The 26,496-nt window shown below is 35.0% G+C and overlaps 1 protein-coding gene across 3 annotated transcripts in view; it reads left to right on the plus strand.

Moving 5' to 3' along the window:
• Positions 1–34: 34 nt before the first annotated feature.
• ASB11 (ankyrin repeat and SOCS box containing 11) overlaps positions 35–26,496 on the plus strand; it is a 61,245-nt gene continuing 34,783 nt past the window's right edge. The window contains exons 1-5 of one of the 3 annotated variants that reach the window (XM_074299947.1): positions 35–7,568; positions 9,314–9,418; positions 11,096–11,149; positions 13,154–13,216; positions 18,702–18,796. In XM_074299947.1, coding sequence (XP_074156048.1) covers positions 18,766–18,796 — 31 coding nt within the window. In that variant the 5' untranslated portion in view covers positions 35–7,568; positions 9,314–9,418; positions 11,096–11,149; positions 13,154–13,216; positions 18,702–18,765. Of the gene's footprint in view, positions 7,569–9,313; positions 9,419–10,968; positions 11,150–13,153; positions 13,217–18,352; positions 18,797–26,496 lie in introns of those variants that run through there. The other 2 variants (XM_074299949.1, XM_074299948.1) reach the window with 2 other exon arrangements.

Below are 26,496 nucleotides of genomic sequence, written 5' to 3' on the forward strand. Positions count from 1 at the left end.
TATTTTAGCATTCATTCAGTTTATACTTCCATTATCTATTTTCATTATGGTTGTAGATTATTTAATAATTTTTTCTACTAAGATTGGGTACTTTTAAACCTTTCTTATTTTAACATTTCCTCCCATTCAAATGCAGTCTTTTCACTATGATGAATAAGGTCCCTTAAAAGTATGATTATAGGAGTCAGGGACTTTATAATCCCAGATATGCCATCATTTCAACCTTTAAAAAAAAGTTCAAAAAAGGTTAACTCTTTGCACTACTTTCCTGGTATGTGAAATGCAGAAAGTTGTGACTGTTTTAATGCATGTAAAGACCAAAACAAAAAGATAATACTGTCATTCATTTTTAACATGAAAGGTTCTAGTCTCCCTCCCCAATTGCATTGTCATCTATACAATAATATTTAAAAGAGATTTTTAAAATAGTAAGGAATACCTGAAAATTCTGGAGTGCCTTCAGACAGGCTTTGGTCTCAGCAGAATAATCATCATGAGAATAGTCAGGAATAAAGTCCAAAGTCTTTATTATCTCCTTCACATTCTGTTTCCTTTGCCTGAGGCCAGGCTAGCTTTCTGGAGGTCTTCTGGAATGGGTCTTGGTTTCAGTGGAGGAATGGAGGAGGCAGGAGAGCTGCCATGAGGCTGATCAAAAATGGAATCTCTGTTGCTGACTTATGTCTTCAGTTTAAATACCCTATTACAAGTACATCATCATAGGTGTCAATCTTGTAGAATAGGTGTCAACTTGTAGAATTATACTAAGTATAAAGTACATGTAAACTAGAGAATCATTATTTTAATTCTACTGAGTTAACACCTTGTTATAGGATTAAATCAATCATGCTGAGCCTTAAGTTTATTTCTCCAGACTTCCTGCCCTTTACATCTCCCGCTTTCTTTTGTTTTAGAACATAAGTGGTCACGCCCTCCCTGACATCTCAGGAAGGGAGATGAAAACACCAAAGGGAAATGGGGAATCAAACCAGATTTTGTTAGCAGGTTTCTGAATGGTCTCACTTGAAACAGGTATACATAAATCCATCAATATGGGAGGTATTATACAAGCACATAGTAATATAACACAGCTAGTGGTGATGTAGCAAACATGAATCAATATGAATTATACATGTCCTTAAGTCCTAGAAATAGTCCAAAACCAATCTATTGTCCATATTACTTCAATGATTCTTGCAGATTTTGAAGTACTGTATTAGTCTTATGTCTCAGGGAATCCAACCATTCCTGCTGGTTTTGAAGTTCTGCAACAATTTTTCTTCTCAGGGAATCCAATGATTCCTGCAGGTTTTGAAATTTTGTAACAGTCTTATCAACAATTTTTGATGTTTATGAGTCAATTGCCTTAATAGTCATGTTACCAGTCATGCTTTTTCAGTGGCACGTGTAGTCAGAGATGGAACCACCTGATGTTTCTTGAGTTTTCTCCTTTGTTTCAAGGTTTTTCTCTTTTTCTGTCTCCAATGGACAAGGTGAATACGGCTTGGCATCCTTCTGATTCCTTCTCCATCTGTAGAGATATAAGCAAACCCTCTCCCTCAAGCAGTTAACCTATCTGATCCCTTCCATTCACCACTTTCTGGATCTATCCACATCACCTGGTGATTATTTAAAGATAGTGGAGCTGCTTGGACTGGGTTATAAAATCTGTCTGCTGGAGCCAATGTATCTTTATCGAAAATTAAAAAATTAATGGTACAGAGAGATAAATTTAGAAGTTCTCTATGGTTACCTGTGGCTCCCCCATTCTTTTGTATTTGGAGGAGCGTCTTGAAGTCTGCTTCTCCTCTCTATTATTGCCTGTCCTTGAGGATTAAAAGGTATGCCAGTGGTGTGTAAAATCTGATACTGTGCACAAAAGTGTGCAAAATGTTTAGATGTATATGCAGGTCCATTATCTGTTTTTATTACTTGCAACACACCCATAATTGCAAATGCTTGTAAAAGGAATTCAGTGACCATTCGGGGTGTCTCTTTTGCTGCTGGTATTGCAAAAGTAAATACTGAAAAGGAATCTACTACAACATGGATAAAAGACAGACAACTAAAAGATTTATAATGGGTCATATCCAATTGCCAAATTTCATTGGGTCTCAAACCATAAGGGTTTTTTCCTAGAGGTAGCATAGGAGTGTGGAAAGGAAGGAAAGTTGTGGAGCCTTTTACTATGTTCCTAGCTTCCTCTTTTGTTATCCCAAATTGTAAATATAAAGCTCAAGCAGCCTGATGATATTTAGAATGAGATTCTTGGGCTGTCTGAAATAAAGGAGTATTGGCTAACATGGTTAAAAGGCGATCTGCCTTTGAATTTCCATGAAAAGTAGGACCTGAAAATCCACTATGAGAATGGACATGCCAGATGTAAATCTTATTTGGATGCTTTCTCACTTGCTCTTGAAGTTCCTTAAAGAGCTGATATATATTAGAAGCTACAAATTTTATTTGGGCTGGGGCAATTTTTTGTACCACACCCACTGAATAGACTGAATCAGTACTCAATTGTAATCTTAACTGCTGTACAATGTCTCTTCCCCATAGATTGATTGATAGGGATTTTTTTCAACTATAAAAGGAGTAAAAATTCCTGTTTCACTTTCAAATGTCCATCTCATAGGGGCAGCACTAATTTCAACTGATCCTCCTATGCCTGACATATAGATGTCTGCCTTAATCTTTGGCCAATGACTGGGCCAATTGGCACCTCTAATGTACAATCTGCACCTGTGTCTACTAACCCTTCCAATGGTATGCCATTTATATAGATAGTGAGCATAGGTTGGTCAGCTGTAATAGCTGTAGTCTAGAATATTCCTGGATTCTGCTGTTGGGAGTCAGAATTTGGGCAACTATCACCAGATTGCCTATTAGGAGTCTATATCAGTAAATCTGATGCTACTACTTCTCTTGGGTGGTAAGTCACACATTGTCTACCTGTATTAGTGACTGGGAGATTACCTACACATTCCCTAATTTTCCACATCAGTGTATGGATGAACACTATTTTGTAAATACTCTCAGGTAAAAATGGTCAAGCCTACTGTGCCTGGAGGCAAGGAATCCATAGGCTGGACAGGAACAGATTTCACCTCTCCAGGAGAGGTAGTCCTAGCTACATACAACCCTTTCCCCCATCTCATTGCTTCTTGACTGATAGAGCTTGTAATCCCTTTCTTCCATCAGAATGCTTTTTGGCTGATTGATCATGTCTGAATACTGAACTTCTAAAGACTCTCTGGCTGTAACCTTGGCTGCCATCATGCCCCATTAATTTTTTTTGCCTGGGGCCCTGAAGCTGCACCTTGCCTCTTGTTTCCCTGAGTCAATCTATATTCAGAGGCCCAGTGGAAACCCTTGTTAACGTTTTGTACATGGGATTTTGGGTCTTGTTCTCCCATCCTGTCCTCCCACTCTATCTCTATGCCAACATTGAGCTTTCAGATGCCCTACTTTACCACACTGAAATAATTGACAAGTTTCTCTGGAAGTCCTTTGCCAAGAGGGATTCTGTCTTCCCATGTTCTGCATCATAGCCTCAGTATAAAAGGCATTTGTGCCCACTGTGGCCCAGCATCTTATGATCTCCTCTAAAGGATCATCCTTGTGTAGTCCTAGTATAATTCTACAAACCTCATTAGCATTTTCTCTAGCAATGTGTTTTATTATTATTCCTGTTGCTGCATTTTCACCAGTAGTTTGTATGACAGCTGTCTGCAGACATCCCACAAAATCAGCAAAGGGTTTATTTGGACCTTGCTCTATTTTTGTGAAGCCTTCCCCTCTATCTTGTTTTTCTGGGAGGGTGCCCCATGCTTTGATAGCAGCAGCAATTTGCTCATATGCTGCTATAGGGTAATTAATCTGGGCTAAAGTGTCTGCATAAAGACCTATACTTGGTAGTTGATCAATGGTGATTGGTATATTAACTCCAGTTTGCCTATTTCATTGGTCTTGTATTCTACAGAGTTCACTATATTCAGAAAGCCACAACAAGTTTTGTCTAGGTTCTAAATATGTCCTTGCTATAGATTTCCAATCACTAGGGGTTAAAACTTCAAAAGCCAAATTCTCTAATACCATCTTAACATTAGATGATGTAGCCCCATAAAGAGTGCAATCCTTTTTCAGATATTTGATAATTTCCAGATCAAAAGGAATGTATCTTCTCCTTTCTTGATCTGAAGAGTCAAACTCTTGAATAACAGGGTATGCTTCTATGTTAAAATCAGATATATCCTGTCTTTTTTTAGCTTTAGTGCCTTTCATAATCTTGTCATAGGGAGTGGACAAAGTTGCTTCATGGGTGGTGCTGATTGTGTCACTGCCCCTCCCCCTCTTTCTCCTTGAATGAAGGATTAATTGAGGAAGGAATATTCTAATGGCTCCAGTTGTGAAGCACTACTATTCTTAATTTCATCAGCACTGTACTTAACTCCTTTCTTGTCTAATTCTTCATGCTTTTCAGCTGTTTTATCAGTACCCTCCCTCTCCTGATCGTTCTTCTTTTTCCTTATTCTAAAACTTATGTAATTCCCTAAGTTATGTGTGTGTGTGTGTGTATGTGTGTGTGTGTAGAATGTTTCTTTAAGAATTGAATCAGGATCTCTATCATTGTAATATTCAATTAGTTGCTTTTCCACTAATTTCCACTTGTCTGGTTCTAATCCTTCTTCCTTTGAGAACCAAGGGGATGTGTACTCTAATGTTTCTATAAGTCCAATGATCTGCTTCCAAGTTATAATCAAAACTTGTTTTTTATTAGCTTAACTATGCACTCTACACACTTCCCTTGGAGTGGGAAAAGTTCTTTTCTAAGCATTTGTCCCATTTCAGTTTAGCCTTTACCAAAGTCTCCTGCTTGTCTATTTTTGTACTCACCCTAATTTCAGGTCATGAAGACTTCCACTGAACTCATGTCAGTCTGGACTGCTGAGTGTAAATCCTTAGTCCCAGGTTGGGCACCAAAATGTAATGTTCCGGATAGCTTTCGGGCCTTCGGATGGGTCTTGGTCTCAGCAGAATAATCATCATGAGAAGAGTAAGGAATAAAGTCCAAAGTCTTTATTATCTCCTTCATAGTCTGTTATTATATCCATCCTTCACAGTCTGTGTCCTTCACCTGAGGCCAGGCTAGCTTTCTGGAGGCCCTCCAGAATGGGTCTTGGTTTCAGAGGAGGAATGCAGGAGATCGGAGAGCCACTAGGAGTCTGGTCAAGTCTTTTCTCTCAAAGTGCAAGAGGTAGGATTGCCACCAGGAGGTTGATCAAAGATGGAACCTCTGTGGCTGACTTTGTTCTCAGTTTAAATATACCCTATTACAAGTACATCATCATGGGTGTCAACTTGTAGAACTATATTAAGTACATGTAAAGAAAATCATTATCTTAATTCTACTGAGTTAACACCTTGTTTTAAGATTAAGTCAATCATATTAAACTAGAGAACTATTAATCACCATGCTAAACTAGATAAGCATTGTATTATCAATTCCACTGAGTTAATACCTTGTTGTAGGATTAAATCAGTCATTCTGAGCCTTAAGTATATTTCTCCAGAGTTCCTGCCCTGTACAGTTAAGTTTCACAAATTTATTTTAGTTTTAATTGATAATCATTGGTATGATTGGATTCCATTGTGTTTTCCAGATTTCATCAATGAAACTAGATAATATGGAAAACCTTATAGGATTATGAGGAAAGTTATTTGTGAACTAGGAGTATGGTGAATTGCTATTGTTAGCAGATAACTGAACATGTACTAGTAAAATCAATTTAAAAATATTTAGTGTGTTGAGCTGCCTGAAACAAAGATGCTTTATTAATTCATTATGTTAAATATTCACAGATACCAACTTTTCTACCACAAATAAAATCTATTTTGATTCTATGTTTAGAATATATCTAATAAAACTTCCCAATGGAAAATGAAAGATGTGGACTAGATAGCCTTTAAGTTCTCTTGACTCCTATGATTTGGAGAAACTTCTTTAATGACTTCCTTAATTGTTAACTGGGGCCTAACTACATGCTACTTCCAACTCTAATTCTATTTTCCAAGGAACTATCCTTGTGTTAAAGAGATTTAAAGGTGTACTCTAGCACACTAAACTTCAGACATGGTACTTTTAGGGAAGCAATCCACCGCCATCACCACTCCAGACACCAAGTGTAGCTTTCCAGAGGACAGTTAAGACTTTAGTGCCTACTGTTTGAGAAGGAATTAAAAGGCCTCAAAATCAGAGGTTACAGATTTCTTGGAAGAGTTCCTGGGCTTTCAGAGAATAATCTAGTACCTTGTAAATTAAATATTTTAATTTAAAAAAATATTTTCCATAAACCTAAGAAGAAAACAAATGGCATTCACTTAGAACAAAAGGGAGGATCTGTCATGGAATCCTGCCAGATTGCTGTTTTGCCTAATTCCTACAATACTAGTTGCAACTTACTCTATACTATTACAGTACCAGATAGTAATTACCACCCAGGTTCTTCTCTCTGGACAACTCCCACTCTTCATCATTGCCTCAGTAGTCTTTATTTTTCTTTTCCTTCATTTACCCTGCTCTACAAAGTGATTTTGATCAAATGGCATACAATTAACAAAGTGTTGGTTGTTTGTTATCTTTTCAATTTGTATCTTCAAATTCCTTTCTGCTGACAATCTAGAAGTGAAAAAATAAAATCCAATTCCTGCTATACTTTTTTCCCCAATTAGGAGTTGAGTTCCTCATGTTTTGTTTTGTTTTTTTCTTTCTCATATTAATTTGGAGAAGTTTCATATGCTAATAGTATATCATAACCAGAAAGCAGCAGTTTTCCTTTTCCAAATGACTACATGGACATTACTGTTAAAATTGATCTCTAGAGAGTTCTTTGCATGCAATTGTGGTGATGTTGGGAAATTTTCATAGGTTTAGAGTTCCAGCTCACTAGCTTTTGAGGTATCTAGGCTGCAAGATGGTGCTGTAGGTGAAGCACTAAACCTAGAATCAGCAATACTTAAGTCCACATCCTTTCTTGGACACCTGTTTTTGTGACTGCTAGTCATTTAACCTCTGTCTTAATATTCACATCTACAAAATGGAGATAAGGTTAAATAAATGAGGTAATATTTGTAAAGTGCTTTGTAAACTTTAAAGCCCTATGTAAATGTTGCTAATATTTAGTCCAGCCCCTTATTTTACAAATAAATAGTTACATAAATAGAAAAGTAAAACTGGAAATTGAAATGTGGCCCTTTTAACTCAAAAGTCCAGCATATTTTCTACTGTACCATATTGCTTATTTTCTCTGCATTTTTTCTTATCTTAGGTGAATAAGTATTGGAGATAGAAAACTCTGGGTAATAGCCTTATGAGCTTCAAAAGGTCAACAGAACTATCAGATGCTCGGTACCTAGAATCTATGGCAAAGTCTGTTGTATCAGCCAATCCTGGTGAGAACCATCCCTGAAGAATGACCTGGCTCAGCAGTCAGCTAACACAGTGACCAAATAATCATGTCCTACAAACAGTAACCAGTCCATCAGATGTGCTGCTGGAGGAAGTGTTTATTGTAAGCACTTTATAACTTTTATCCACATTCCCAGGGTCCACAGTGGCAGAGAGGTTTCAAAAGTTTGTGTACTTTAAATATTTCTTTGTCTTACAAACAAAATGAAACCTAAATAATGTTAAAAATTATCAGTGATATTGATGAACTAATAATAATAACTAGCATTTTTATAGCACTTAAAGGTTTGCAAAGCAGTTTATAAATATTATCTCATTTTGATCCTCTCAGCAACCTTGGAATGGAGGTATTATTATCTCTATTTTATAGGGGAGGAAATGTAGGCAGACAGAAGTGAAGTGTTTGACTTGCTAGCTTACACAATTAGTAAGTGTTTGAGGCCAGATTCCCACTCAGATCTTCCTGACTCCAGACCAGCTCTCTATCTACTGTGTCACCTACCTGCCTCTATCAACTAGGTATGGTTATCAACTTTTGATTACTGGTTGACTGATAGGAGAGATATAATTGGGAAGGAATATACCAGGTAAAAACTTGTGGATCATAGTTTTAGAAAAGATACCTCAACCTCTCAGTGCTACCTCTAGAACTTAGGAGAACAGTAGCTTTGCTCTAGAAATCAACTTGATAAAGTATACTCTATTCATTTAGAGTACCCCCAAATACAGATACATATTAATCAATCACTTTCTTAAGCTCTGGTAATCATAGATTGCCCTAAAACCCTTTAAGAAAAAATTGATTAGAAAAAGGTAAACTGCTCTAAACCAAGAATCTAACTAGGAAATCATTTGAAAGGAAGAGCAGTAGTAATTACTGTTTGTGACCCCACTTTAGTGATAAAAACAGGCAGAATATAGGATAGCTGCAAAGTTGATCATGAAGGACATGCATGCAGCACTGTTTTTGCAGGAGAATTTATTGTTCAAAGCTCAATCTTACACTTAAGTATTGGAGAGAAACTGTTATGTAGTGCTGAGATGAGAGAATGGAAATGAGTATCATCTTTCATAACCAGTCACTTAAGAAAGCTAAAAAGATGGACAAATAAGGAAGCTTTAAGTAAATGTACTTGACCCTCCTCACTGTCACCTTTCAAGACTATAGGTCCTCATTATAGCTGAAAATATGTTATAGTAAAATCCTTTGGTACTTAAACCACAATTTTGTGTTTATTTAATGTTACACTAAAGATTTCTGCTAGAATGATTATAAATTTAAGTATTGCATTATGTTATAACACAGATCACCTTTGTTCCTATTACCTGAAGACCAGTATGTTACATTGTTATTTCTTTCCCAGGGTTCTCTGGTACACCTGCCAGGAAAGATCTAGGTTCTCTGCAAATGATTCTAGCTATCAGTGTTGTTGCCTTCTTGTGAGAGGTGGCCCCTGTACCTCAGTTCTATAGTCACTGTCATAATAGCTTTTACAACCTGCTATTTACTTCAAGATACTTGAAGATTAAATCTTGAACTTTCCCAGAATTTAGGAGCCATAACCTTCCCCTTCCTGACTCTCTTTGCATGCATGTGAAAGCGTGCATGCATGAGCGTGCACACACACACACAAACACACACACCATTCCAGCCTCTGACTAGGAGAAGGGGATTAAGTTCATAGTTTACCTCAGTTCCCATAGAGCACACTCCCAGTTCCAAGCACAAACCTAGGTTGGGCTTGAGCCCGAACCTGAGGCACCCTGGCTTCTCAGGGTTTCCACACGAAGCTGGCTGGCTACACCACCTGACTCATAATCCTGTCTTGGACTTCTTGTTCCCCAAAGATCACATCTGGTATCTGAACCCGAGGAGGACAAACAGCACAAAATAGAAACAAACATCCCCAGACCCCACTTCTCAGAACTGAGGTAGAAGAGAGGGAACAGAAGGTAAGTCCTTCCTCTCTCGCCAGTTCAGTTCATATTGTATATGCTGTGAATGAACTGTGATCTTCACCCTCTGGACATGGCAGTGTATTAGAGAAAGAGTGGCAGAAATGAATGACCCGCTAGACTTCACCTGTTTTAAAGGTGTTGACAGCCAATCAAAGGGCAATACCCATATGGTGAGGAACACAGAGCCTCTTTCTTAGGTGATCTAGACATTCTCTAAAGGCCTTCATGAGACATGTTCATTTTAGAACTTAGCTTGCCAGAGCAGCCCAGGTTATAATACTTTCTATTAAAAAGTAGGGGATGTGTGTACTCAGACACCTTCACACTTTTTGACATGAACTTGAGGGATTTGCTTTGATTTCATATAAATATGGGCGTAAGTTAAAACCTGCCTTTTGGGGTACTTATTTTTGAAAGCCTTCAGGCTAATAGCTGGACAACCACTTTTATAGAATGATACATATCAAAGTATTAAATATCAATTTCATCACCAGAGTAAAACAGATATCAAGATTCTGAATCACTTTTCTGTGTAAACAACTTTTATTAGATACTGAGTGCTTCTGGATTGATGATTTCTTTGGTCTAGGGCATTCCCAATTTGAAAATTTCAGTACAGATCAGCTTTATTTTGGAGAGTTACTTGCAGCTTTATTTTGGAGAGTTACTCGAGACACAGAAATTTAGCCAGTTTGTGTCAGATATGGAACCTGACTTCCATAACTACCTTATTATTCTTCCTCTCATGTAACCCATGACTAGAACTATTATTTCACAGAGGAAGTTCCCAATGAGGAAACTCCTACCCAACACCAATCTGCAACTCTTCTTACTGAGTCTTATGGGACTGTTTGGGTTGTACAGACAGCTTGAGTCAAAGATAAAACTTTAACTTAGGCTTCCCTGATTCCACATATGCTTCTTTATCTCCTATCTCAGGAAAGTAGAAAGCCACACAATGTGTGTAAATGTGTATTTAGTATATTATGCATCCATTTAGAAAATACTGTTCTAGATCATGAAATGGTATGTGAATATGATCCTTTTGTAGGACTTTGATGGCAATGTTAAAAAAAAAAAAAAAAGATAATGGCATTTTCCTCAGTTTTAGGTTGTCAAATTTTTTCACCATGTGATCAATATTAAAAAAAAAAAATGGGGAAGGAGAGAGAAGGGCAAACTATGTCAGATCTCATGAAAAAATTTTCCTTTACAGTCAAATAGCTATTAGTATCTCACCTATTATTAGAAAATTAATTAAAATGGATTTTATGTAGGGATTTCTTATTGGTTTTTCAAGGTGCTCTTGGATTGGATTGCTAACTTGTTAAAAGTTTCTTTGGTGCTTATAACATTGAACACAGAAAGCTCTTTAATCACTTGTATTGTCATTTAGTAACTGCATCAATGTCAGACTGATGAAATGAGTTCTTGGTAATTAGAGCACCAAACAGCTAAAAGGTTTAAAATAGATGTCATACAATACCAATAATAATCCAGTGAAATGTTACAGACCTAAAGACTTGTACCAAGTGTGAGCCAAAATGGAGGAGACTTCAATGTTCCATGGTTTTAAAAACATTTATGTTACTATTTTTGCTCTCTTTTTTTTCTTTAAGCTCTTAATTAAAATTTTTTTGGCTCTCTTAACCCATTTCTATATCGTCAAAGGGAACAGAAAAGAAGCTTCCAGGATATCAGAAGAGATCTATGGAGGAATTTCAGGTAAAATATATCCATGTAATACCATTTAAAATAAACACTTAGATCTTCTTTATGAGTTTCAATTTCTCTAGAATTTAGATTTTTGTTTATAATTTGGCCTTGGAATTCTGTGGTATTTAAAACATACTAATAATTTTGCAAAATGGTATTGATGATCAAATGGATTCAATGTGTGAAGCTTTCTTAACCACTCTTTACTCTATGTGAATGGGGAGGCCCATTAGAAATTAGGCAGAACAGCTTTAGGAAACCCTGTTTTTGCAGACTCAGAGAATTACTTTTGTGAAGATTTTCCATTATGATAGATCTTATATGTTATGTGATTCAAAAAAGAGATTTGGCATCAAAATTTGATTAAAGTTCATCTTTTTTGGGTTTTTTTAGTTTTTGTTTTTTTCTCCACCAGAATAATTACAACCATTTAAGTGTTACTGATTTATATTTAAAATATATTAGTTATCATGTTATCAGTATCAGCAAAAGCTGTCATGAAGGTCATCCCATAGTGTATAATACTGTGCTAGGAAGTGTGCAAAATTATCATAATATATGTAGATTGGAAGACTGAAACTTGAACAAAATATTTTAAAATTGAAAAGTGTCTTTAATTTCTTTTGATTAGTTATTTATTTCAGTTGCTTATTTGTAGAAGACTGCAAAATAAGTTACCAATTTAACATTCTTCAGTTGGCCTTAACTTGCAAAAAAAAAAAATCTGGCAATTAAAGAGTTCAATATTCCAATACTGATTCTCCAACCATTTTTCTTTTAATTCTTGCAGAGGTTCCAATATTACATCATATTTTATCTGCTAGTATCCATTTTCAAATTTGCAAACAGGATACTCTTTCAAAACAAGCATGTGATCCATAGTTGGCAGTGCACTAGACAAACAGTAGACACGATATTGGTCCCAAATAAAGATACAAAACATCTAAGGATGTAGATATAGAAATGCTTAAATTAACTGAAGAAATTAAATAGAAACACGGAGTTCCAGAAGCAGTACCCAGAATGTGGAAAGTGATTTCCTTTGGGGATTATATATGCCATACCTTTCAGGGAGGTATGTTTGTTTGGCCAGTTTAGCTATTTGTGCTTTATTGTTTTTCAAGTCAAACTTGTCAAGTTTATTGTTCACTTTAAATCTGCTGAGTAGGCACTATATCTAATTCTTATTTTCTTTATAATACTATTATTATTCAAATTATGTATAGACAACAGCTATATAAAAAACTGCAAAATAGGTTAACAAAAATTCATAACTAGAAATATTTATATATATATTCACTACTATTAATATGATTTCCAAATGAAGTTAACTTATTTTTAATGGATACTTAGAATGGGCATGACTTATTTAAGCATTAGTATTTTTAGAGCTTATGTTTCTAATTTTAATACAAATGATTCCTGTATATATGAGTGTATATGTGTGCATATATATGTATATGTGTATATATATGTATATATACATATATGTGAAGCTTATTTCTTTGAATTTTAAACAGTTCATATGTTTATACAAATATATTACGGATTCCTAAGAATATGTGTACTCAGCTTTCTAACACTTAATTAGCTAAGTTATCTTGAGCATGTCAGTTAATATCTCTGAACCTTACTTCTCTCCACTACAAAATGAAACTGTTGGATTGCATGAATTTTAAAAGGAGCCGTGCCAGGTTTTTGAGAAGTGGCATGGTCATTCGATTAGAAAGATTAATTTGTAGAAATGTGTAGGATGTATGTAGATACTTCAGTAAATTTACTATTATCAGTCTCCACTCAAAGTTATACTTTTTAGCAACTAAGAGTTAAAATAGGAAAGCTTAGGTTTCACTTGAGGGTGTGATAAGTAGACCAGTTTAGCTAGACTGTAAATCATATGTATAACAAATTTGCAAATAGACCTAATCATATGAAGGAAAAGAAAGATTTCTGTTGCTCAGCTCAAAGAAGATTTCATCAGAGTTGAAAAGTATTTTGTTTTTTTTCCCACAGAGAATTAACTTATGGTTTCTAACTTTTTCTATCAGGCAGAATTGAGGAGAAAATCCAACAGAGGTAACAGTGTTCTATGACAATAGTTTCTTTTGACCATATGTGGTCTGTTTTTCTAACTTGTTGAAAATTGTAATACAAGGAAATTCTTAACTTTTTTCATGAAAATTTTTTTCTCAAATTTACATGTATAAATTTGTATTCCATTCTAAATAATATGTAAAAAAATTGAAATATGTGTTTTTGTGTGCATGTGTGTATATATGCATCCAACTCTTCATCTCCACATTTGGGGTTTTCTTGACAAAGATGTTGAAATGACAAACTACTTTAATACAATATTGTTAAGAAACTTAAGATATTTTGGTGTTAGCTGTGGTTTGTGCTCATGGAATAGAAATGTGGTTTTTAGTAATGTATTTTTATAAGTTTTATAACAACAAAATAATTTATATACCATGTGAGGTTCTTTATAATTAGCTTTTACCCAATATACCCAGTTTTAGGTTCTTTGAAAAATATTTTTCTATGTTCTTCCCTTCCCTTCAATTCCTATTCTTTTCTCTTTTTTACTCTTTCATAAAGCTCTAGAAAAAAGTTATCTATACTTGTTGCTACTATTTTTCTTCTTTTTATTTATTCTTTCTTATTTTTTAATTCATTGCAATCTCATTTCTGACATCAATTGCTTATCTGAAAATATCTCTTTAAGACTTCCTTTTAAAAATAGATTTCATTTGTTTTTTGTTTTTTTACATTGTCTAGATTTCCCTCTATGCTTTTTCTTACTTGAATGTATGTGTGTATATGCATGTCTATATATGTATATGTACATGTGTTTGTAAAATACTTTTTAAAAGCATCAATAAAACATTAAACTTTTAAAAACATATTTCATGGACACTGAAACAACTATTTTGGGTAGACTTTCAAATTAATAGGCTATATCTGTTTTACTTCTTAAATATCTGAAACTTGAGCATAAATGTTTTCCAAGTGCATTAACTGTGTTGTTGAAATAATCTGCTAGTACAGAAGCTGTCATAGAACCTTTTTATTTTAGCTGACCAAGCAGTGGGGACATAAATTGTACTCTAAGAAAAATGTAGTGTGAATTAAACAAATTATTTTGAGTCCTCTTCTACGTACCACATCAAGAGTAAGCAAATATTTTTGTATAGTAAGCTTTCTCTTATTGAAATATGTTTGTAACCTTGTAGCATGTTTGTAACCTCTGTCAAATATCTAAAAATAATTATCCCCAGAACAAAATTCATTGTGAGTACTGCTCAAAAATGTATTTTGCAATTTAGAAATATTAGTTAAATTTTGCTGTAAAGGGATGGGAAAATAATGCTGTCAAAATTTTTTTCCTAATGACATACAAATTAATTTTACTCTTTAAAAATATAATCTTTCAAAAGTAAGAGATTAGGTTTCAGTAATATGCATAGCAGAATTTTAAGGTTACAAGAGGGCCTAGGCCAAGAGGCTGAGAGTGGGGTGGTGGTGGTGATTTCATTGGTCAGCAGAAGTAAGGCGGGCCTACAGTAGCACTTCTGTGGACCAATGAAATAGCTTCCTGAAAGAGAGAATTATCAGGGTATATTAAGGGCAGCTAAGAGTTAACAGTTGAGATCTTACTGGGAAAAGTAGAAGAAAGATAGATGAATTTTTTTCCTTGGTTGCAAAGCATAATAGATGAGAGGGGCGTCTTCTCTTCTTTTCTCTCCTCTCCCCTCCTGTTTAGTTGGAGATTAAAACAAACAAAAAATCCCAACCCTATGTCCTATTTTTCCATCTACTATTAATGATAGTATTTTGTAAGATTCATTTTCTGATAAACTAGAAAATACTGTCCTAGAATGCTTATTTCCTTGAAAGTGATTGGGTTATTATTTTATATGAAGATACTAAAAAATGCCTTGCCAGTTTGGAAACAAAACATTTTTAAGGAGATTAAAACAAACAAACAAACACTTGTGTTCCTTGTATACAACATTCCATCTCTAATTTCAGTACTTTTTCTCTTCATTGTTAACCCTGCCTTGAATTCATTCACCCTCTTTTTACTTGTTTCTTGAAATCCTTACTTTCTTTCAAGCATTTTTAAAGTCCAGTTCCTAGAAGTGCTCTTTCTCAATATCCTCTTCTACTAGTATACCCCATTTCTAAATTACTTTGTTTTTATGTTGTATCACGTATATTTTATATTCACTTATGTGTATGTTTGTTTTCCCCAGAAGAATATAAGCTTCTTTTGAGGACAAGGAGAGATTTTTATTTTTGTTTTTGCATTCTTAGTCAGAAGCATTTAATTTATTTAATAAATTTAATTTAATTTATTTTATTTTATTTAATAAATGTATTTTTATTTTTAATTTTTAAATTAATTTGATTTATTTAATAATTTAATAAATTTATTTTAATAAATATACATTTATTTAATAAGTATCCATTAGTTGTTTATTTGCCCTTCATGGAGAGAAACTTTATTAATTTTGGAGTCAAGCAAATTAATATTCTTAATAAATATAGAATGCAAATGTAAATGGCTCTTATAATCAAGAATCATCTAATTCTACTGGGAATTTTCTCCATTCCTATTAAAATCAGTTTTCTAGATGGGACACTCTCAGAAGTCCTGATCTTAAATCCTGATTAATCTCTTTCATTGTCCCTGCTTAACATCTCCCATCTTCAGTTTCTTCATTTATAAAATGTGGGGTTAGATTGATGGTCACTTAGGCCTTTATGTTATTAATGAGTATGTGTAGGTGTGGTGAGAATTTGCACCGCTTATGTGTATCTTCCAATGAACATATCTAAAATGAAATAATTCCATTCTGACTGAAAAAAATTCAGGAATAAAGCCATATTTTGCCTTAAACTCATTCTGAAAGAGTGAGAATTTTAGTGTGGCTGAGAAGTTCATTTATAATAGATAGATTTGTTTCCTAGAAGTTCTGGGAGTAGTCTCAGTTTCCAAATTTTTTCTCACCTAATGCCTGGGTTTATGTCCAAATTTTGCCATTTTCTTCTTGTGTGACCTTAGATAAGTTACTTAACCTTTCTTGGCCTCAGTTCTATGTAGAATTCAGGGTGTCCTCTAATACTAATATTCCTTTTAGCTTTAAATATATGATCCAATTGACAATGCATTATATTAGATAGCATAGAATATATATTTTTAATGTTAAAGATATTCACACTCTGTCAAGTAAAGCCTTAATCCAGGCTAATAATATCTCTAGAAGCTTTTGATTTTGAAATTAAAGAATTCTTAACCCCAATTTGAGAATATTCTTTTATTTTTAAAGCCTATAATCTTAAATAGTGGTTACAAATTTGCTTTTTTCAGAGGAAAAAAACTACAAGGATGATGGAGTTTTATTCTTTGCTTTTATAAGAAACATTATAACTATAGACCCTTAATCAATATCTGTTGCTTGTTAGATTATTTTAAGTTTATACCTTGGGTTCAGTTAAGTTTTGAACATTGTTTTTTTCTTGAGTACCTTGAGTTTTGAACATGTTTCCACAAATATGTTTCCATCTCTTTTTATAGAAGAATATGAAAGATCAGCATTCTCTTCTGTTAATTTATAAGGTTATTACCTTGTTAGACTTCTTGATGTTTTAACCTATGTGTAACGTGCTGTTGTCTCCAGAAGCTGCCCATCGCTCTCTGGGAGGAGATCTGCTGTGTCAACTCAAATCTCTTGGACAGATTCTTCTTCCTGTAGAGAGCCAACTTCCCTTCCTCCAGAGAGCAGCCTCAAGTCTTGTCCAGACAAAACTCCCTCTTTCCTCCAGAGCTGCCCTCTTTTATCCTCCCAGAGAATGGGCATGGGATAATGTAAGGGCTTCTGGGAAAAATTACTTCAACCAATGAACTTGCTCTTCCTAAGCATGCAAGTTCTTCCCCAGGAATTCAAAGGGGTTGAACTCCTAGTAAAGACCAGAACTAGAGAATTGTTAAGTACTGACTTAGCACTTAGTAAGAACCTAATATCTCATTAGCACTTAGTAAGAACCTAACACCTATGGAATGAGAGGATTGTGGAAATTGAATGAATCAAACACAATGAATCCATCTTGTAAAACTGACTTTTTTTTGAGGAAATTGTCAGTTTAGCTCTTAGAAATTTTTATTTTGTTCTGTTCTCAAGTAGTTCTTTGCTTACTGATGAGATTTATTTCTTCTTGCTTTTTTTTCTTATTTCATATTTTTCCTAATTGCATATAAAAACAATTTAAACTTTTTTTAAAATTTGAATTCTATATTCTTTCCCTACTTTCCTGTCCCCCCATTCCCACTGGGAAAGACAAGCAGTAATACAGGTGTAGTCATATAAATCATATTTCCATATCAGTCATTCTGTAAAAGAAAATAGACCAAAAATAATAAAAAATAATAAAAGTAAATAAAAAGTATTTTTGATCTTCATTTGGATTCTATCAGTTCTTAATATGGAGACAGATAGCACCTTTTATCATAAGTCTTGGAGAATTGTCTTGCTATTGTATTGCTGAAAATAGCTAAGTTATCTACTGTAGATCATTAAACAATATTGCTGTTAATATATGCAATGATATCCTGGTTCTGCTCATTTCACTTTGGGTCAATTCATGTAAGTCTTTCCATGTTTTTTTGAGAGCATTCTGCTCATCATTTTTTAAAACACAGTTGTATTCCATCACAATCATATATAACAATTTGTTCAGTCATTCCTCAATTGATGGACATTCCCTCAGTTTTAATTCTTTGCTCCCACTAAAAGAGCTGATATATGGGCTTCTTTATGCCTTAGCACAAGATTAATTTTTGTAAGGGTACCACATTTAGAAGAGAACCATTTCTATTCTCATTCAGTCATCATCAGATATCTAGTACAGCTAACTTATCTAAAGTTCTATTTGGGTCCTTCTTTCTTGTTTATCTTTTTTGCTAGATTTGGCTTCACATGAAAGAAATACTTTGAGGTCTCAAGTATTATAGTTATGCTTTCTATTTCTTCTGGCAAACCAATTAAATATTTCTTTAAGTGCTTAGATGTTGTGCAATTTGGTATGTGTATCTTCTGTTTTGTTGCTGTGTATTGCTTCTCACACCTTTAAAGATATTGCTTTGTCTATCATAATTCCCTGCCTTTGCTTTTTTTTTTTTTTTTTTTTTTAACTCTAAATCTTTAAGCCTTCTTCTTGTAATCAACAGATTGTTGAATTTTGCTTTCTAATCCATTCTGTTACCTTCTTCCATTTAAAGATGAGTTTTCTTTGGCCTGTTTTCCAAGTCCTTTGCTTTTGATAACATATGTTTCATATTCTCTCCTATTTTTTTAATCCTTTGATTTCGTTCTAATATTTATTATTGTCTCAAAGAATCATTGAGTTCTGTTTTGTTCCTTCTGTTTTTCAGGGGCCATGAAAACAATACTTGAGTATGGTTTCTATTCAAAACTATTTTCTCATCTTTAGTTGTCTGGTAGAAAGTTATCATCCCAGATATTACATACTTCTGTATTATGTTTTCTTACTTTGCAAGGAATGGGCAGAATTGAGGCCTGCTTCATGTCTCCACAGAATGGCATGTAAAGAGCAGGGGCAAGATGTGCTGGCACAGACAGCAGCAGCAGCAGAGTAAGTTACTGAACAGATCCAAGAATACAAGATAATAGGCCAACTTGTGTATTTTACCCGAGCAGGGGAGCTATAGTGGGAAGAAGGGGAGATTGAGTAAATATGAAGGAAAAGTATTCTTTGCTGTTAATTCATAATTGCCTTATTAGACTTCTTGATTTTTTGACTTTGAGAATGAGAAAATTATGAGATTTGTATGAACCAAAATGAATGCATCTTATAAAACTGACTCCTTTTTGAGACTTGCTTCATTTTCTTGTAAATTCTACTTCCTTGCTAATTGTGAATTGAATGATATCCTATTTTACTTCCAGTAAAGTCCACCTCTTTCCTCCCAATTCCAAAAACTTGCTTATCCCTTTTCTAACTTGGAAAGTCCCTTATCATTATCTAATTTTGTATCTTGCTAATTGTTTTCTTTCAATGCATAAAAATTTCTCTTACCCTGCATTTGGGATCCAATGCCAAATCTAGGAAGCCTGGTTTTGATTTTTTTATGTGATTGGCATGCATTGCTTAATAAATTGTTACACTTGAAGTTTGGACCTTTGTTTCCTTAATAATTTCAGATTTTACCCATCACAACAGACAGCTTCAATTGTTCTAATTCTTGCATAAAATTCCTGTTTTGGAGAATAAGGACTGGGGAAAATGTCTAACTCTTTAACTTTTTGTTTATATGATGCCTAGAATAATAAATATATCTTAAAATATTTTCCAACAAATATTAAAAATTTTAAGACTGCCACTTAAAAGGAATCAGTTTTAATTACCTAGTCTCTATATCCTTTTTTCAGGCTTGTATCCCCCTACTAACCTATATAAACAAACATTCTTCCAGACAAACTAGTTTGTAAACAAGGGGACCACATTTTACATATGTTCAGGAAAACTATATATTTGTGTTTTTGTGTGTGCTCTTAGTGATTTTCATAGTGATTTCTTTACAGTTTGTGAATAGTTGCTTAGCATTTATTGAAAGAGATAAAGTGTTATTCTATTACCTTTATCTCTCCATCCTATTAGTGGAAGAACTTTAGTAAGGCTAATACTTATACATTTAATAAGACTAATGCACTAATACTAATATAGTGATATCAGTGGCCTGTGATTTCCTCAACCCCATCTATGTCTACCTATCCTTCTCAGTGTTTTCTCATAGCTATTCCATAAAAGTTCCACTAAGTGGCACAAGTGGGTAGAGCACAGACCCAGGAGTCAGGAGGACCCGAGTTCAAACGTGGGCTTAAACACTCAACACTTACTAGCTGTGTGACAGAGAGAGAGAGAGAGGGATGGGGGGGAAAATCACTTAACCCCTATTGCCTCACATAAGAAAAAAAAAGTTCCACCTATAAGTTAGTGTCTTTCCCTAGTTTTCTTGATATCACATGCATATTAATGAAGCATGTGACCTTTTCATTGTCTTAACAGGCACATCTTTTGTTTTTTCCTCTGGTAACTCATTTATACAAAACGCTTTCCAAATCTTGATCTGTAACATGTATTTAACCTTCTAATCAATCATAAACCTCTCTATTTTTCAAAAGGAAATCCTCAATTTTGATCCTTTGAGGACTGAAGATAGTATTTTATCACTCTTAGCCATATGATATCAGAGGAAATTGGTATGAAAATGCTGTCTCTAATTCAGAGAGAAGCTTGAGGTTATTAAAAAAGCGATGGTAATTCATTCCACTCTTCCACTCTCCAGTTGTTCAGTTCTAGTTTCAAGTGATTGTCCATTTGCAATGCCTGTCTCAGATATTTGTATTTTTTTAAATTAATTTTATAATTATAATTTTTTTGGAATTGTGGCACAACATTCCACAGTGTCTCTTCTGAATATTCAAATAATTGGATTACCTTCCTCTAGATACCTGGAAGGTCTCAGCACCATAATTTTGACCAACCCTATTTTTTTGCATGGGTAATTTTTTTTTTTTACAACATTATCCCTTGTATTCACTTTTCCAAATTTTCCCCTCCCTCCCTCTCTCTACTCCCTCCCCTAGATGACAGGCAATCCCATACATATTAAATGTGTTACAGTATATCCTAGATGCAATATATGTGTGTAAAACTAAATTTCTTGTTTCTCAGTAAGAATTGGATTCCGAAGGTATAAGTAATCTGGGTAGAAAGACAATAGTGTAAACATTTTACACTCAATTTCCAGTGTTCCTTCTCTTGGTGTAGCTGTTTCTGTCCATCATTGATCAACTGGAACTGAATTAGATCTTCTTTATGTTGAAGATATCCACTTTAATCAGAATATATCTTCATACAGTATCGTTGTTGAAGTATATAGTGATCTCCTGGTTCTGCTCATTTCACTCAGCATCAGTTCATGTAAGTCTCTCCAAACCTCTCTGTATTCATCCTCCTGGTCATTTCTTACAGAGCAATACTATTCCATAACATTTCATATACCATAATTTACCCAACCATTCTCCAATTGATGGGCATTTTCCAGTTTCTAGCCACTACAAAAAGAGCTGCCACAAACATTTTGGCACATACAGGTCCCTTTCCCTTCTTTAGTATTTCTTTGGGATATAAGCCCAGTAGTAGCAATGCTGGATCAAAGGGTATGCACAGTTTGATAACTTTTGGGGCATAGTTCCAAATTGCTCTCCAGAATGGCTGGATTCTTTCACAACTCCACCAACAATGCATCAGTGTCCCAGTTTTCCCATATCCCCTCCAACATTCATCATTATTTTTTCCTGTCATCTTAGCCAATCTGACAGGTATGTGTGGTATCTCAGAGTTATCTTAATTTTCATTTCTCTGATCAGTAGTGATTTGGAACACTCATATGAGTGGAAATAGTTTCAATTTCATCATCAGATATTTGTATTGATAGCAAGTTCTATCAGTTGGTTAGTCCAAATACTTTGTTATGTCTTTATCCGCTGGTTTTTTCTCTTGTGATTAGTTAGTTCTTAACTGTTTATTAAATTTTGGCTTAAAGGTAAGATAGAGATTAGAGAATTTTTAATATTTTATTTGAGAGGGAAAGTTTGTTCTGGGGGCATATTACCCCCAGGGTATGTCTCAAAACATCCAGCAGGGAATGTGAGGTTCCCATGAAATATGGCTCTAAGTGACCAGGGTAGACTGAGGTCGGGACGGAGTCCGAGCACTGAGAATGGGAACGGACCATCAATCTGGTTCTGACAGGGTGGAGGGTAGGATCATAAATTCTGAGAAGAACAATGACAGAATTGGGGGAGGCACTGGACATTCTGATAAATTGGGAAGGTCTGGAGTCATGATGTCTAAGATAGAAAGTCTTTCTCCTTATCTGGATTAAACTTTTACAGTTTATAATCTTAGAATAGATTAATCTTAGAACCCTTAATTCTAATGATTAGAAGGAAGGGGTGATGTTGCAACCAGGGGGATTGAGGCAGAACAATTAAGGAATTGAGGCATAACAATTCAGGGAAACCAAGGCAGAACAGTTCAAGGAAACTGAGGCAGGACAATTAGGGAAACTGAGGCAGGACAATTAGGGAAACTGAGGCAGGACAATAAAAGGGAATTGTGGCACAACATTCCACGGTCTCTCTTCTGAATATTCAAATAATTGGATTACCTTCCTCTAGAAACCTGGAAGGTCTCAGCACCATAATTTTGACCAACCCTATTTGAAGCAAATAAACCAAAATAAAACTAGAATAAGGCAAGGACTTATAGCAAGGACAAGTCTCTCCCTGACAACCTCTGAGTTAACAGTAGTACAAAAGCTCCCTGTTGCAAACATGTCAAATCCTCTACAGTTCTGGAGCACCATCTCAGCCAGAGAATGGCTGGACAATGAGATGGACGATTCACTGTGAATTAGATCTGTGGTCATTTGTGCACTTAACTCAGCCTCTGCTTATAGAGGGAGTAGCAGTGTTTGAGACAGTCATTCCTGCCCAGAAGAGGGGCAACCCAAAGCTGTCAGGAGACTCCAAAGGGGGAAAGGTGAGACTTGGAGTAGCTCCACCTGCTCAGAACAAGCAGGTGCTGCTACTAGGATACAGAAAGGATCCAGATGTCTAAGTGGAGTTATCAGAGTATTCACAATTAGACTATCAACGCAGGCAAACCCCGAACTTTTAGAGGCCTGATATCAAAACTGCAATGTTCTTTGAGAATGCTGAAACACTAATTAAGGAACTGGGGTTACAAGAGTGGAGAAACAGATCAGAGAGACTGCCAGTCCCAAGTTGCCAGATACTTGGGGGATTTTCTAAAAATAGGCAATCAGAAAATAGTCCCCAAAACCTGAGTCTGCCAGGGCAATTCCAACAGAATAAGGAGTTTCAAAGCTAAAGCATATTAAAAATAACAAAAAAAGGACTGCTTAAAGGACTTCCAATTCAATCTGAACTGGTGAAATAAGGGGTGGGGCAGAAGTGCCTAAGGCAAAGGTGAACAGAAAACTAGGGGTTCCCATTAGTTCAGGTATTTGAGAAAAATCACCAGTTTCCCTAATTCCCTATCTCTAACTCCCTTTTTTTCTCGCGGTAAGGAATCATCCAAAAAAAAAAAAAAAAAAAAAAAAAGCAAATAAATTATCAAATAACCATCCCACATATAAATCCCTAGAGTTAATTAAAATTCCTATACATAGCAGACTAGTATAGTCCTAAAGATTCCTCAACATCCTTAACAGCAATAGTTACACAATTTTAACAATTTCCATCCCAAATCTTAAACACACAATAATAGATGATCCAGTCAGGGTCATTATATATAGACTAGGGACTTCTCCCCAGGAATAGCCCCTGAGGGAAGTTTGTTTCTGCTGGAGATTCTTCCTTCCCAGAATTCAAACGGAGCTTTTCTAAGCTTCCAAGCCCCAGTTTGGTGCATTTCTCTGCCTTCATAGAGAATGCCCAGAGATTAAAAAAAAAAAATGTTTGGAACCAGGATTGTACCAGACCCAGAACACAGAATTGTTCCAGAATACCCAGAGTTGTTCTAGAAGACAACAGTTGTGCCATTGGCACACAGAACCAGATATGTGTCTTAAAAGACACCCAAATTTATTGTCCAGAGACATTCAGACCAGATGTCTTAGAAGACATCCAAAACAGATGGTATCATTCAGCATCTTGTTGTTACCATTCTCAGAATTTAATACTTGTTTGAATTTTATTATTCTGATAATCCAGAAGCTAGCACAGACAGAACAGGTAAACAGATCAGATTATGTCTTAAAACATCCAGATTTACTCTCCTGTGCCCAAAATGAAAGTGTCTACCATTGGGCTGTGCTGCAGCTGAAAAACTGCTCTCTTCCTGAAGTCTGGAGAAATCCAGAGGGCCGGCCTCTCCAAGCAAAGAACCCAGATCTTCAGTCACCCAGAGACCTAAGGGGGAGACTTGAAGGTTTATAATCCCTAATCTGGCTCTCATTTATATCTTGGTGGGACCTCCAAATGTAATGTCAGAGAAACTGAGTCAAGATAGAGATTAGAATTTTTAATATTTTATTTGAGACGGAAGGATTGTACTTGGGGGCATGTTGCCCCCAGGGTTGATGTCTCAAAGCATCCAGCAGCAATGTGTTTCCCACGAAATATATATACGCATTGCTCTAAGCGACCAGAGTAGACTGAAGCAGGGGCAGAGTCCAAGCACTGAGAGTAGGAACGGATCATCAATCAGGTTCTGACAGGGTGGGGGTGGTAGGACCATAAATTCTTACAAATTGGGAGTAAAGGAGATAGTCAGACTAGAGCCAGGAAGTCTGACAAGATAGAGGTAGATAATGCCAATTGGGTATCTGAGGACATCTGGAGTTTTGTCTTTTGGAATGTCATAGTGGCCACAGTTCTAATTATCTCAGACCTAATGAGCAGGAGAGGAACGTGTTGCAACCAATAGGATTTAGGCAGAACATTAAAAAGAACTGAAGCAGATTAGTTCAAGGAAACTGAGGCAGAAATTTTTAGAAAAACTGAGGCAGGACAATTAGGGAAACTGAGGCAGGACAATAAAAGGGAACTGTATCACAACAAAAGCTATTTTTTTCAAAACCAAGATATTAACATTTTTCTTTGGAAATATTTTTATCACTAGCCTAAAAATCTACTTGATTATGCTTTCCTAATTTCTAGTGAGAAATTTATTCCTTCTAGTTCTAAAATTATCTGTTATTTGTGTTTTTTTTTTTCCCCCCAAAGAATGGTTCTTCCTTACTGTTAGCTTTGGGTCTTGAAGAATTTTAGTTATTAAGAAGATTAGACAATTAAAATACCACATTTTGACAATGGAAAAGAGTTTCTTTAAGTACAAATATATAGTTATCTTCTAATTGAAAAACAAAGTTCATTCACATAAAATTAATCTCTGAATTGTTTTAATTGCCCAAGCTTCTTCCAGTAGGAATTATGTGTTCTTTATATGATCAAGATCAAAACTGCCTAGAGCATTGTAAAAGAAAGGGCTCCTTTAAAAGTTAGATTACATTGAATGTTATTTTTTTTTCTTAGCTGCACTTCTGATTCTTTTTGTTTTTTCCAAATTAGGATTCCCTCTCCCCTGTTCCCCATTTCTTCTGTCGAAATAGTGCTAAGTCTCTTAATTTATTTTAAAGCAACTCTGTTTTTATCAGATCTTTCCCCTCACTCTAAAACATCACCTTTTCCCCTCTCCATCTGCCTTTTGTTAACGTTTTCCCTAGGTTTAGAGTTTTGCATATTAGTTGCTTGCTTTTTTCTAGTTACTTAATTTTCTCCCTTAATTAAGTAAAGTAAAACCTTTGGTTAATTAGTTTATAAGTTTTTATTTTCTGATACTTTTTCTAAAAAGAATTTTCTTAATTTTCTTCATTACTTATCTTTCCTTTCTACTTATTTTAGAACTTTATTCTTTGAGTCATGATCCTAATAGTTGTTTAACCTTTCTTTAGTCTATGTATTCCTTGTGGAACTAAAGCTTCTAAGATACCTATTTTGGATTTCTTCTAAATAGATGCTATAATTTTGCCTTATATTATCTTGCCACCTGGCTACATTTTTTCAGTTATGCCTCTATACGTCCTAGTTGAATGGAAGGCCATTTCTCTATTTTATTTACTGTACAGCCTGTCCAAATGCTAACAGTATTTACTTCAAAATCAAGTCCTTGGATAATAGGATTATATGGAAAAGACTTTAGTTTTTATTTTGCCTAATCCCATCATTTTACAGATAAGGAAATTTAGACTCAGAAAAACTTTGCCAGCGTGACATGAGTAGCAGATGTTAAAAATGAGATTCAAACCTAGGCTTACAAATTCAGTACTCCTTTACAAACTGAACTACAATTTCCTCTGTGACATTAATTGCTAAATGAAATAGAGATGTTGGCTTCTCATCTGTCTGTCTAAACAGGACAGCTTTTTTTCTGAGAGAGACTTAGACAATGCTGACATCACTGAATCTGCTTATTAGAGCAATTAGATATGTAGGGCTAGTACACTAGCTCTTCACAGTAACAACAGCATCTGCCTTGTCTCAGTGACATTACTAAAATCTGGTAAGATTAGATTCAAGAGAAAATAGGAAAATACATATTAAATGATGCAAAGGCTGGATGACATTAATGAGAACAGCAGTTTATTATATTCAAGGAATTATTTACTGGAATGAGATCAAACAGAGGATTAAAAAGCTTCTAAAGTGATTTTTGCATGTTCTTGACTTTCAGAAACA

The sequence above is a fragment of the Sminthopsis crassicaudata genome, chromosome 3 (genome assembly GCF_048593235.1).
Source record: "Sminthopsis crassicaudata isolate SCR6 chromosome 3, ASM4859323v1, whole genome shotgun sequence".
Taxonomy (NCBI): domain Eukaryota; kingdom Metazoa; phylum Chordata; class Mammalia; order Dasyuromorphia; family Dasyuridae; genus Sminthopsis; species Sminthopsis crassicaudata.